Source organism: Lutjanus erythropterus, chromosome 5 (genome assembly GCF_056507025.1).
Source record: "Lutjanus erythropterus isolate fLutEry1 chromosome 5, fLutEry1.hap2, whole genome shotgun sequence".
In the NCBI taxonomy this organism is placed as follows: Eukaryota; Metazoa; Chordata; class Actinopteri; order Lutjaniformes; family Lutjanidae; genus Lutjanus; species Lutjanus erythropterus.
The window spans coordinates 40,940,001-40,953,485 of NC_139321.1; the positions used below are offsets into that span (position 1 = coordinate 40,940,001).

General features: G+C 38.4%; 1 protein-coding gene across 1 annotated transcript in view; it reads left to right on the forward strand.

Annotated features, from left to right (window-relative positions):
* glra1 (glycine receptor, alpha 1) overlaps nt 1-13,485 on the forward strand; it is a 193,699-nt gene that overhangs the window by 140,364 nt on the left and 39,850 nt on the right. Inside the window, exon 7 of the mRNA XM_084719810.1 lies at nt 6,912-7,126. Within this exon, the coding sequence (XP_084575936.1) occupies nt 6,912-7,126 (215 nt within the window). The remainder of the gene's footprint in view (nt 1-6,911; nt 7,127-13,485) is intronic.

Below are 13,485 nucleotides of genomic sequence, written 5' to 3' on the forward strand. Positions count from 1 at the left end.
ACCAAATGACTGGAGTAGAATCCAGATACATCTATGAGCGAAAACCCCTATAGCAGGCAAACATTTTCTACAGGCCACTCACAAAATACGTTTTCAACATAATAAAAAGGCTGGTAACGCTACAAATTACAGGTCCCATAATTTCATGGTAAATAGATGTTAAGTAACATATTTGAAATTTCTCAGAATTTATCCACAAATTAACCCCAGATTTCATAGCAAGTATGTGATAATTCATATGAAAATGATGCTTGTGAATTATCACATACTTACCATGAAATTTGTGGGTAATTTCTCAGAAATTTCAAATATGTTGCTTTGTAATTGTTACCCACTACAGGAAAATGGTTCTTGCTAATTATCACATAGTTAACCATGATATTTGGGGGTATTTTGTGGGTAACGTCTAAGAAATTTCAGATATATTACTTGGTAATTGCCACCTATTTACCATGTAATTATGGGACCTGGAAACTGAAGTGTTACTAAAATGTTTTCCTGTAGCTACATGCCCTGAACACTGTTTTCTCATTTTTTTTGATGTGGTGTGTAATGACTGCTCAGTAGTGTTTCTATACTGACTGGCTGTGTGAAGGATCTGAAAGCAGTGTTTGAGTTTGAGAGGAGATCAAATGGTTTTGAGGCAATTGTTTGATTTTGCCAAAAGAGAGTCAGAGGTTTTGGGAATATAGTTTGAAGATTTAGGGTTGTTTTTAAAGTTTTAAGAAAAGGGTGGAAGGTTTCAAGAAATGTGTTTGTGTGGACAAGGCCATTGGTAATTTTTAAAAACCAATCCCTTGTGGCCTTTCATCCACACACAAATGGTATTTTAGGTCACTGAAAATGGAGTTTTTGGAAAACTCCTGCCAAGGTGAAGATGAGTAAAAGCTCTGTTTTCATTGTTGTCATGTGGACATGGAAACTGTAGTTTTTGGCTTGTAACATCAGAGTGTGCGTCGTTGCCCTTGACAACATCAAAATACCATCCACAGAGCCCAGACTGATGGATCTTATCATCAACTTCTACCAAACTCGTGATACACCACAGTGCTGGGGAGCAACTGACTGAACATCAAAGTAAAACAACCCCGAGCTGAATCCACAGACTACATCCACAGAATGGGGAACTTTGTTTGACTGAACAATTAGTTCCCCATTAGAAGCACATGGATGAGCCTCTAGTCATCCTGGGTCCTGTTTGTACCTGTACCTGAAAGAGAAGTTATGTTGTCTACATTTGAACGACACAAAAGGTCAGTGAAAGTGCACTTGATGGAAAAGAAAGGCGAGAACACAATGCTGTTGACAATGCTTTCATAAAAACATTATCCAGGATAGGGTGACCAGATGAGAATGGGTAAAACTGGGGGCAAGGGAGTTAGGGGTCAGTGTCAGGGGGATTAAAATGTAGGCTATAGAATATTTTAGAGTAACATCAGACTGTAACTCTGATCATTTGTTATTAATATTATGTAGATCAGTTACAAATTACAAATTCTGAGGATGATATAAAACACAGCTGCCCTGGAGGTTTACAGGATAAACCATCACACATAGGTGACAGGTGTGCTACAGTCATTTTAAACATCTTTCAGCAGATAAGATTCTTATTAAGCTGTAGGAGCTGCATTTTTTTTTTTTTAGATATTTTAGCCATGTTAGTATTGATAGAGATTATTTCTAAAACTGAGCTTGTCTGGATAGAGATTGTTTTTTTTATTCTTTAAAAATCTGTGTATGTTTAGACTACACCTTAAAGTGACACCTACAGGAACACAAACTGTATCAGTAGCCTGGTCTCACTCCCAACTCGTCAGGTACCAACGAAATCTCACCCCCTTGATTCACAAAGACAAGGATGGTACCCATCTGCAAACAAGCACAGGACTTTTACTCAGGCAATCAGGGTTGGAGTCCCATGTGAAACCAACATGTACAGTACATAACATCATGTACCTCTCATGACTTGTGTTTCATGTCACAAGCATGGAGTGACGTTTCAGCTAAGGGACCTTCACATAATAAGAAATTTGTCCTGGACTCCCCATAAAGTAGGGTGCAAAAAGGTAAAGCACAGCACTGCAGCTGCTGCATCCTGTCTGCCTGGTTGGCTGAACTACCTTCAGCTCTGGATTTAGATAACTTCATAAACAATATGATTCACAAATCTTATAACTCAATCTGATTGTTCACTTTTCGCCATGCATTACATTTACTAGCAAGATTGTTGTCTGTTTTTAATGTTGTGTTATAGAGTTTGGGGAACCCTGATACAAGACTCGACCATTGGTCTCTCTCTCCTCTGTTTGTGTCACTTCCTCACATCTGTGGTCTCTTCTGCCTGCATCCTCACATACAGCTATTATCTCATTGGTTGCACTATGAAAAGTCAGCAGCAAACAAGGTCAAAGTTCAAATAATTTGAACTTTGAGTGCAGTAGTGAGCGGCAGATCAGAGCAGTGCAGATTAGCGGTGCTGTGTAGTCAGACACCACCGCTCTTCTCCATAGAAAAACGATGGGACAGCCAATACAACAAATTTTTACCACTGATTGTGTCGGGGGGGCTTACATACATAACGTGACTATCATGTTGTGAGTTGCTTCAGTGACACTTAACTTTTGTCACAAGACTTTTGTAGTCACGGTTACATCAAACATGCCTTTATCCTAAATCTACCTTTAAACCTTCTGCCTAAACTGTTTCGTGCCCTTTCCATCAGACACTGCAGCCGAAGGGTGACTTCTGCAGTATAAGACTCTAAGGGCCGGTGACATCATCAGTATGTGATGAGTTGGGATGAGAACACATTGGTATCAGCAGAAAATCTAAGAGAGTAAATGTCACAGTCCCATCTGCAATGTCTGGCAGGTGATTGCTGGAAGTTTCAGTGCAGAAAAGCCAAAAGAAATGAGGGTTGAGCACCAAAAATAGAGACTGAAATACATTTCTTGTAAATTTTTGCCTACAAGATACATCCTGCATATTGTAGTAAAACAGGAGCAGAGAGATCAGGAGAAGGAGGTGGAATTCCTGACTCAATTCCTCCTGATCTCTCTGCTCCTCTTTTACAGCAGCATACTGCGAGCATAAACATCCACTGTTAGTTTCCCTTCACAGCCACACAAGGAGCTGCTGGCAGACAGCTGTACATCACCAGACTCTCAACTGAAGTGACACAGTTTGTGCTGTGCACAGGCATAAAGAAACAAATTCAAGTTAAGACGCTAAGGTAAAGGAAAGTGACACCAAAGTAAAAGTTCAAGTTGAAATATTTGTCATAAGTACAACTAAGTACAGCTTACTTGACAAATTTATATTAATATAATATAAATATAAATATATAATAAATTAACAAACTCACAATGAGGCATAATCTCAGAATGAAAATGTGCTCATAGGAGAGACTTGTGGACTCTGACCATCAACCTGTTTAATATGTTCAGGTACAGTATGATCACTCCACACCAGTCTGTAACACTGATAAAGCTTCTTGTATGAGGGAAGAAGTCTCATCCACAAAAGCCTGCATTGTGACTTTTTGTGAGGAGCAGCGAGACAGACTAATGTCAACATGTCACTACCTGGTTTGACAGCTGCTGAGTCAGCCTGAGTCAACCTAGATCAGGGGTCTGCAACCTTTATGATCAAAAGAGCCATTTTTTCTCCGAAGGCTTTTTTTTTTTTTTTTTTTGGCATCCATAGCTAGCTTATGGAGGCTCGGGAAGATGAGCCATCACCAAAATTCAGCCGGAGACATATGCTATAGACACACATTTTAGTCAACAAAATATTGAAAAGTTTTTTTTTTTAAATTGGTGGTTTTGGTTGGTACATATTGTCACAGTTGGAGAATATAAGAATTATTCATTTTATAATGTGTTCTTTCATTTCAGCTCCTTAAATGTCAGTATATTCTGGTTTCTTTAGTTCTTTGTGACAGTAAACTAAACGTCTTTCAGTTGTGGACTAAACAAGATATTTCAGGACGTCATCTTGGGCTTTTGGAAACATCTTTACTTTTTGGAACAACATTTTTCACTGTTTTCTGACATTTTATGGGCCAAACAACCAATTGGCTATCAGGAAAATAATCTACACATTCATTAATAGTGAATATAAGTGTTAATTGTAGCCATACTTGTGATTTTTGCAGTACCCAGCAGTGCAAGCTTGTCTAAATAAAAGTCATGCCAGCAATATAATTTTAATGAGTCAAATAAAGATTTTGCTCATGAATAATTTAGCGGCACCACACAGAAGGATTGTCTGTTTTACGACTGAGGACGAAGCAGTAACTTCAATGTGTTGTGTTGCGTCTTCACTCTTCCTGCAGTGCTACACGCTCCTCTGAAGCACCTCTCAGACACTCTGCGACAGGCTGCTGCTGCAACAAGTAACCAGCAGCATAAATCCCCAAACACCTCCTGTGTTTGTTTTCAAATATTTAACATGTTTGGTTTCATTTGATATTCGGCAAAGCCGAGCATTTGTGTCTCTCTGATTTTCCGCTCATGATTTACACTTTGGCTTAGCGCGAGCACCGAAGGAAGATGACATTTTGTCTCCAAGCTGTCAACTTTGTCTTCAGTCTTTTCAGTCCCCCTCTGTTTCCCTCTCCGGCTTATCCTCCTTTTCACTGCCAGTCCGACAACTTCTCTGATCCCTCTTTCCTCCCTCCCTCATCTCTGTGGATCACTCCTTTAATTTTCCCCTCCGTCTCATCATTTCCACCTGTTTTTTCCAGGGGACGTGGCTGTGTCAGTGTTTAGATAATGTGACTGTTCAGATGAAGATAATGGGGAGTTCAGAAACACTCCTCACTGCTAATGGAACTGCTCTGCCGCAGGGAAACTGATGAAAGAACATTTTGCTTTTAAGTAGTTTAAACATCAACCAGCATTATTATTTCTCTTTCCTGGAATCAACCTCTTTTGCTTGATGTGCTGCAAATTCACTCATTTTCAAATGAGATATTCATGTAGAAAAACAGGACACCTACTGAGACAAAATGATTGGCTCCATGAATATATAAGTGAATATCTTTGAAGCCGCATGTATCACGGAGCTTCTCATTACAAAATAATATCCTCTTTGGAGGCTGCGTCTCTTTCTGGTCCTTTTAAACATCAGAGCATCAGAATAGATTTCAATAAGATGGAATATTAGGAGCTTTTTTCACTCATTGTAAACCCTGATTTGCTTTTAACTTTCTCAAACATAAATATTTAATGCTCAGAGTTTAGTTAAGACAACAATAGCTCTTCTCCTGCCTTAGTTATTTCCTCAGACACAAGTCTGATCTTTCTGAAATTGGCTCACTGAACTTTTGAAGGGAACCCCAGCATGTCTACATATGTTTGAAGATGATTTTTGTTTATAAAATCAGCATAATCACCATTAACCATGATTTTTAACACTAGAGGGGCCAGAATTCCAGAACTACTCAGATGGCAGTAAGTAGTCAGTTTGACCTTTGACTTCCAAACTCTATTATCTCTCATGATGAATACAGACTAAGAGATTAATCCATTAATTCTATTAGTAAAAAATGAAATAAAACAAACTTGTAAATTTTGTCAAATCTATTTTATATTTACAATATACAGCCATTGTGTGTCATAAACTGTAATGATTGCATATATTCACAGAAGTATTTTTCTGTAGGATAATGACTATCAGAGATCTGATTTAAATTTTAGATTCATCTAGAATTACTCAGAGCGAGAAACGCTTTAATGTATCTTATAAGATTATAAAAATCTTAACATTATTAATAACATGTTTCCACCTAGAAAAATATCATATCCTATGGGAAAAGGCTAGAAGCAAGTACAAATACAAAAACAAAAAAAATATAAACATTGCTGTTTGTTATAAGTAAAGGTACTTTGTTTCAAAATCTGAGAGCTTTAATACAAAAAATCAGTGAGTTATAGGTGCTTAGACAAAAAGTGTTACAACAGTCCCTGGTCTCCCCTACCTACCATCTAATTAATTAATTATTTGGATTTTAATTCAGGAAATCAAGACCACTTGTGAATTTTTATTTACAGAGACAATATATAGGTAATATATACTATATATATAAAATGCATACATAAAATACAAAGAAACAGTGACTAATATAATAATAGAAGTAAGAAGAAGTAAGTTAAGTACAAAAGTAAACTAAGTATAAAAAGTAGTAATGGCAATTAAATAAAGTAATATTCACACTGTAATGGTTTTAAGTTTTAATGGTTAGATTATTTCATCACAGTTTTCTTTCTCTACTCTGTATTTTTCTGTCATTCCACTCAAGTGGGTAAATTCAATGTAACAAAGCCTTTTTCCATCAGATCACTCCCAGCTCGTTTTCTTGTCATCTACCTCACATCCTCTCCTTCCTCCAGCTTCTTTTTGCTTTTTTTTTCCCCAACATCTTTTTATTTCCAACGAGTGTACCATATGAGCCAGCACCATATCATACAACCATAACAAGGTACACTGAGTTTTCTTCTTGCATCCCTCCACCCTTATACACCTAATAAAGACAACAAAAGTGACAGGAAAAGGAGCAAATAACAGAAAGAAAAGAAAACAACACCAAAAATATATACTGAGAACTTTACAAAACAAAACAAAATAAAACAAAATGAAGAAATGAAATAAATAAACAAATAAAAATTTGGGAAAAGATAGAGGAAAAAGGCAGTGACAAAGTCAATGGTAACAATAACTTCATAATCCACAATTTATAGTGTGTATATGAAGGCTCTTATTTTTTTAAAGTGCTTAAAATATTTGGAAATGTTATGCATTTTTATGGAGCTTCTACCTTTGTCTCCCTTTTCCTCATTGCCCTCCTCTGCCCTTTCCTCCTCCTCCTCCTCCTCCTCCTCCTCCTCCTCCTCCTCCTCCTCCTCCAGGTAAATTCACCTGTATCGAGGCTCGTTTCCATCTGGAGCGTCAGATGGGTTACTACCTGATCCAGATGTACATCCCCTCGCTGCTCATCGTCATCCTGTCCTGGGTTTCCTTCTGGATCAACATGGACGCTGCGCCTGCCCGGGTTGGTCTGGGCATCACCACTGTGCTGACCATGACCACGCAGAGCTCCGGTTCCAGAGCCTCCCTGCCCAAGGTGAGGACAAATCAAACGCTCTTTTCAATGACATTTGTATAAACAAAGAATCACATCAGCTGCTGTTCCACAATAACTTTGTATAAAAATTGTATTTTTAGAGTTTGTAAAAACACATAGTGTAACTATTACATACTATACTATACTAACTGCCAAGTACATCTGTGCAGCATCTCTGCTAATTGCCTCTGTGACTCCTAAACTACTGAAATCACAAAAAGACGTTTTTACATGACTGTTTGTGTCTGGGTCAAACAAAAGGCACAGAGTGATAATTAAACAGCTTTCAATGTTCACTGTGTCAGATGTAGGGGGGTTATTGGCACAATATGGCAGAAATAGAATATAATATTCATAAGTATGCTTTCATTAGTGTATAATTACCTGAAAATAAGAATTGTTGTGTTTTTATTACGCTGAGAATGAGCCCTTTATATCTACAGACCTCCCAGGTCCTCTTCCATCTTTCTGCAGTAGCGCAGAAGTAGCGTCTTTGTGAGTTTTGCAGCTACCGTACGTTCTCCTACATACTTGGAAGGGGAACGTGAGTCAAGTTAGTTGCATTGTGCAATGTTACCACTAAAACCTACACACTGGCTTTAATCCTTTTGACACCATAGCACCCTAGAGAGCCTGTGAACAGCCATCCTGAGCTTTGTGTTGTAGATACTTCAAGTTTTAATCAATGACCAGGGGTGGATAAATTCATCATAATGCTGAGATGTGTGGGGTTTCCACTGTTAAACAGCAGGACCTCCCCTCCTCCTTACTGCCCGTGGCAGATGCTGTCATCGGGCGGTGAAGTGCTACATGGAGTTGGTAGGGACAACTAACCGGGTTGTGACTCTTCCACATATAAATTAAGTGATTTTTCTCATATAAGTTGCCAGAACACTACCTACACTATAAGTCCTGCCATTGGCCGCTTGCCTCAAGCAGCATCATGACTGTTACTACACTATCTACATTAAAAATCCTCAGAAAACAGAAACAGCCGCATACTTGCAACCTACATGCTAAAAACAGCAAATTAGCATCTTGGATGCTAATGGTACAGACGTAAGCAAGCTAACAGCTGTCAGCTTTTCTCTTGGTGATGTAATAATTTTAATGCCAGAGCTCGCCTCCCGATATGCAAATGTTCCACCAAAATGAGTTCCCCATTGGATATATTTTGCATCAGCACCTGCATCCCGGGCGTTTATATTAGTTTAAAGAAATGCAAACAAGGCAGCGCATTTTTTCCTCTATAGCTGAATGTGTATGTGTGCAGCCAGACTTTTCTCCAGCACTGAGCGCAGTGGAGAGAGGACTGGCTAAAGGGTGGGGTGAGAAGAAGAGGAGTCGGTTGGGACGACTGACTGAGGGATGACTTTTCCACATATAAATTCAGCAATTTTTCTCATAAGTTTCCACAAATACTGCCTACTGCTATATGACTGTTGTTTGTTCTTATAACAGAGCTGCGTGGAGTTAAGTGTAGGACATATCTGTTACTTTGAAAGCCCAACACTATCCACTGAAGGATGAGTTGTTGTCACACTCCGGACTCTGACCCAGACAGAAAACAGAGATGAATGTTGTGGATCATATTCATTCTAAAATTGACCTGAAGTTTCTTTCTTTTTTTTTGGGTGGACTGAGATTCATTCTATCACAGCTGTTTACAGCAGTTTTAGTGTGGTTTGTCTGGTGTTTTTAGAAATGTGTTGAACCAAACAGTGAGGATTCGCAGTGAACTGCAGCAACATTATGGAACTCTGCTGGGGTGTAGAGGCTTAAAGGTATTGGTAACTTTGGACAGAGCCAGGCTAACTGTTCCCCCTGCTGGCATTCTTTATGCTAAGCTAGGCTAATCATCTCCTGACTCCAGCTCCATCCTCCTATCTTCAGTCTGACACTGCCTCCACTTTAACCGATTTCTGTGAGAGGGGGATTTAATTTTCCCTAACCAATCACCAGACCAACGTATCCACCTGAATCTAGCATCACTTTGACAATAGCTAGAGAACAGCAGTAGTTTTGCACGTGGTGCTGATTAGATTGATCGCTGTTCAAGTGAAAAACTGCTACAGTGGGCAGATTTAATCTGGACCATACAATACTTAACGCTGAGACATGAGAGTGGTATCGATCTACTCATCTGACGCTGAGTGTGGGAATAAATAGGTCTAATTCCAAAAATATCAAACTGTTCCGACAATTCAGTTAGCAGTTGAATAAGTTCATAGCCAGTGGTCAACCAGCATGATGACAGATAGAACTTCTCATAACTTGTCAGGACATTTAACATATTGTGACACCCCTTTTAAATAGTGATACATCTGTGCTGTTGATTTTTAAAATAAACTTTGTAAAGTTTTCATTAACCACTTTGTTAATTGTCAACAAAATTTACAGCAAAGAAATATATTTTTAAAAAAGCAATGGCCACGCCCCCTCTTGTGGGTATTAAAAAAAGACAGATCTTCTTGTTTCTAATGCAATTTGACGTGTTTTTTCATTATAGTTTTGACAAGCCTGTATGCATTCATGTCATGTTAGACATGTCTAATTCTTATTTTATGATCTTGAGTATTAACAACACTAGCATAGCCAGAAAAAATACAGTGGGTGGGCATCAGAAAAACTCTCTGTTTCTCATCTAATGTTCTCCACACCACAGAGAGGAGTTGATTGATGTCCACCTCAACAAAAATATAAGCACACATTTTACTCCATACAGGCTTGCCTACAACGTAGCACTAACACAGCATAGAAAGTGCTTCTGTACAGTTAATAATAATAATAATAACTTTATTTATATAGCACCTTTAAAAACAGAGTTTACAAAGTGCTTTGACAGACAAAGTAAATAGCACAAGAACAGGATACCAAGGAAAATAACAACCCTTGTGTGGTGTTTGGGTCTGTGGACTCATTTTCAGTGTTTACTAAAAGAAAAACCATGTGATTAATTGCTTTTTCAACCTGAGACTCACTGGCCTTGGCTCAGTTTCTGTGAAGAACATACAAAAAGAGTAAAACTGTCCCTCGTGTTGTATTGGCTGGCATGAATGGATTCAACAGCCCTGAGAAATAAACATCCATATTGATGAAGAACCTTGTTTCATTCATTCACATTGATTAGCTCAAGAAAGTCATGTTTTTTCCACATGTTCTGGCTGTTGTGGTTTATAAGCCAAATAATGTGGGTCCACCAGATCTGCAAACATTGAGTGAGGAACAAACCATGAACACCACACAAGGCTTGTTCTTTACACACGTTTATCAAATAAAACAAACAACAGTTGAATAGAAACTACAGGCAAGTCTAGAATCTACACAGCATTCCTCAAAATTCTATTTACATGACACTTAATTGTAAAACATCTGACCCATGAGAGTTAACAGTTTAAAGGGCAAGATGGCTTGATTGACTTGGTCTGAAATAATTCAATTATTTCATGTAGTTCCCTTTCAGACACCAGCAACAAGAGCTTATTTAGCCTTTATAAGTTTTCTAGCATTAGCTGTGGGTGTTGCATTGTTTACTACACTGCTAATCTCCCGGCTGTGGTTACTTCCTCATGTATCAACTTGTATAAATTGATTGTAAAATAAATTGTAATCTTTTAATCATTTAAAATGAACAGTTATTAGAATTAGACAATAATAGCCTACGTTTTGAGCATTTCAGTAAAGTTATAACCAGACACTGCTAATTCTGAATTACCAGGTATCATAAGGGTAAGTCTTGTCTGTAAATAACAAAACCTGAGATTTAGAGAAGACTGATGCTGCTGTACTGTAATGTTATGACTGAACTCCAGCATCATTCAGCTGTGCCTCGAATCTCAATGTGAAAGCTCTGGAAGCTCTGAATTCATATTTATTGTCAGAAATGAATTAACATTGCTGTTAAAATAAAAAAAACAGTGTTGTCTGGAGGCTCAGACGTTCTTACTGCTCCTCCTTTGGGATCCCTGTCCTCTCCAGGAGGGATGGAGAACCAGAGATTGTGATGGATTTCTATGTCTATTTGTTTTACAACCTGCCAGGCAGCAGATTTTCAGCATTTTCCTATCTCTCTCATTATATGAAACCATGATCGGGGACTGGATGATGTGTTGCTGGTGTGATGTATAAACTTTGAGTATGGCAGATGTTTCTGTACACTGGTTGAAATTTAAAACAAAAGTAAACTGCAAGAGAATGAAAAGAAAGGGATGATTATGGAGGAGAAATGGGGGAGATAAACAGAGAGTAACAGCTTCAGCTGAAGAATTTAAAACAAGGACAGAGGAAATGAAAGAAAGAAAAATAAAGACATACAGATAAAAGACAAGAGTAAGAAGAAGAAGAGAGGATGAAAAGAACAGGGGAGAGATAGAAAATGCCATTTTCACTGATAAATGTGTTATAGTAAAGGGAAAAGGGTAGAAAAGAGGCAGACAGATGGAGGGATGAGAGAGAGAAATGAGGGGCAGGAGAAGAATGAAAACGAGACATTAAACAGAGGAAGTTCAAGGAAACAAAGATGAGAAAAATAACTTAAAAACTGAAAGAAATCTTTTCCTGTGAGGGATTTTCAGATTAAGGGGGAGAAAAAAAACAGTCAGACTTTGCGTGAGCCAGTAGGATTGTATAATTATGTCCAGGGAAGCTGTAATCCCCAAAACACACAGACACACACAGACACACAGACACACACACACACACACACACACACACACACACACACACACACACACACACACACACACACACACACACACACACACACACTCACTCACTCACTCACTCTGTGTTTGTTGACATTAGGTGCTTCATGCGCTCTAAAAATTGAACAAGTGAACCGTGATTCCTCTGCAGTTCAGCTGTCACAATAATGATCACACAGCACAGCTGAGCTTAGGTGGGCATACTGCTCTCTCACACACACACACACACACACATACATCCGAAGGTGTGAGTGTGTGTGTGATTGATAGCGGACACACATACCTAAACATACAGCTCTTTTCACATGCTACAGAGGAGAGCTGTGCCGTGTCAGGCAAGGAAAGAGAGGAGGCAAGGAAAGGAGACAAGAAAGGAGAAAACAGATTAGGATTGAAAGAAGAATTATTTGATTTTTGTCTGTGTTTGAGAATTATTCAGCAAAGCGGATGATATTAAAGTGATACTTAGCATTATTTGAAGTGGTTAGTCAGTATGTTAGCTACAGTAAGGTCCACATAGAAAAAATCAGTGTACACTATATTTATAATATTACTCACTGCTTTACTTTGCCATCAGACAGCTTTTTTCTGATGGGAAAACATTGTTAAATGAGCCAAATATCGCTCTCTCCAAACCAACCAAACTCCATAGGTAAAATCAGTCATTTTACTTCGCAGCACACATGAGTTTCTGCTCTACTGTTGTACCAATCAGTTAGTTTGTTTGTGTTATGATGTGATTTTGGTGTTTTAAAAGGTTAATTTTGATTCACCAAAGTCACACATCAACACAAACAAACTAACAGATAAAGGCAGCCGCAGACCATCAACTTCTTTCTGTTCTGCAAGGTAAATTTACCAATTTCTCCTGTGGAGTTTGGTTGGTTCAGAGAGCGCAATATCTGGCTTATATAACAGCACAGTTTCCTCTCAAGAAGACTGTCTAGCAGCAAGGTAAAGCAGTGACTTGATATTTCAAATACAGTGTACACTTAAACTGAAATAGATTTTTTTAGGAGGATGGTTTTGAGGTGTCTAAATACCTTTTGTTGCTGACCCTGCCCACAGCAGTTTATTACTTTTGCTGTACATAATACTATCCCTTTAAGAATGGGCATCCTCAGAAACAAAAATGGATTTTTAAAGTTTTTGCATGCAGAAAAGGGACTTGTCTTCTTTTCCCCAAACTATCATTTACCTTGAAATGAAAACTTTTTTGCACAAACAGAAAAACTGTTTTGGAGATGCAGGCAGCAGAGGTTAGTCGGATTAACCGCTTGCTGCTTGCTTTATTGCTTGTTAAGGCTATCTACTAGACCAGTTCCAAAACATTTTGTACCTATTAGTCATTCAGAACCCAAAATATGTAAGAATAGGAACACATTTCTGAGCTTATGCTATATTTAAGACATTTGCAAAAAGACTTAAAATGGAAAACAACATTGATTCAATTCAGTTCTTCAGATCTTCTATGAATATTGTCCTGTGAAGTGTGAGTTCAGTAACTGCAGTTCAGTCAGCTGCTGCTGGTCAGTTTGTCTGTCAGAGGTTGTCAGCCTCATACAGGACAGAAGCAGGCAGAGAAGAGCCCAGCCTGCTGGAGCTCACTTTGTCTTAGCTCCATCTGCCTGGTTCCAGTCATACAGCTGCCTACCT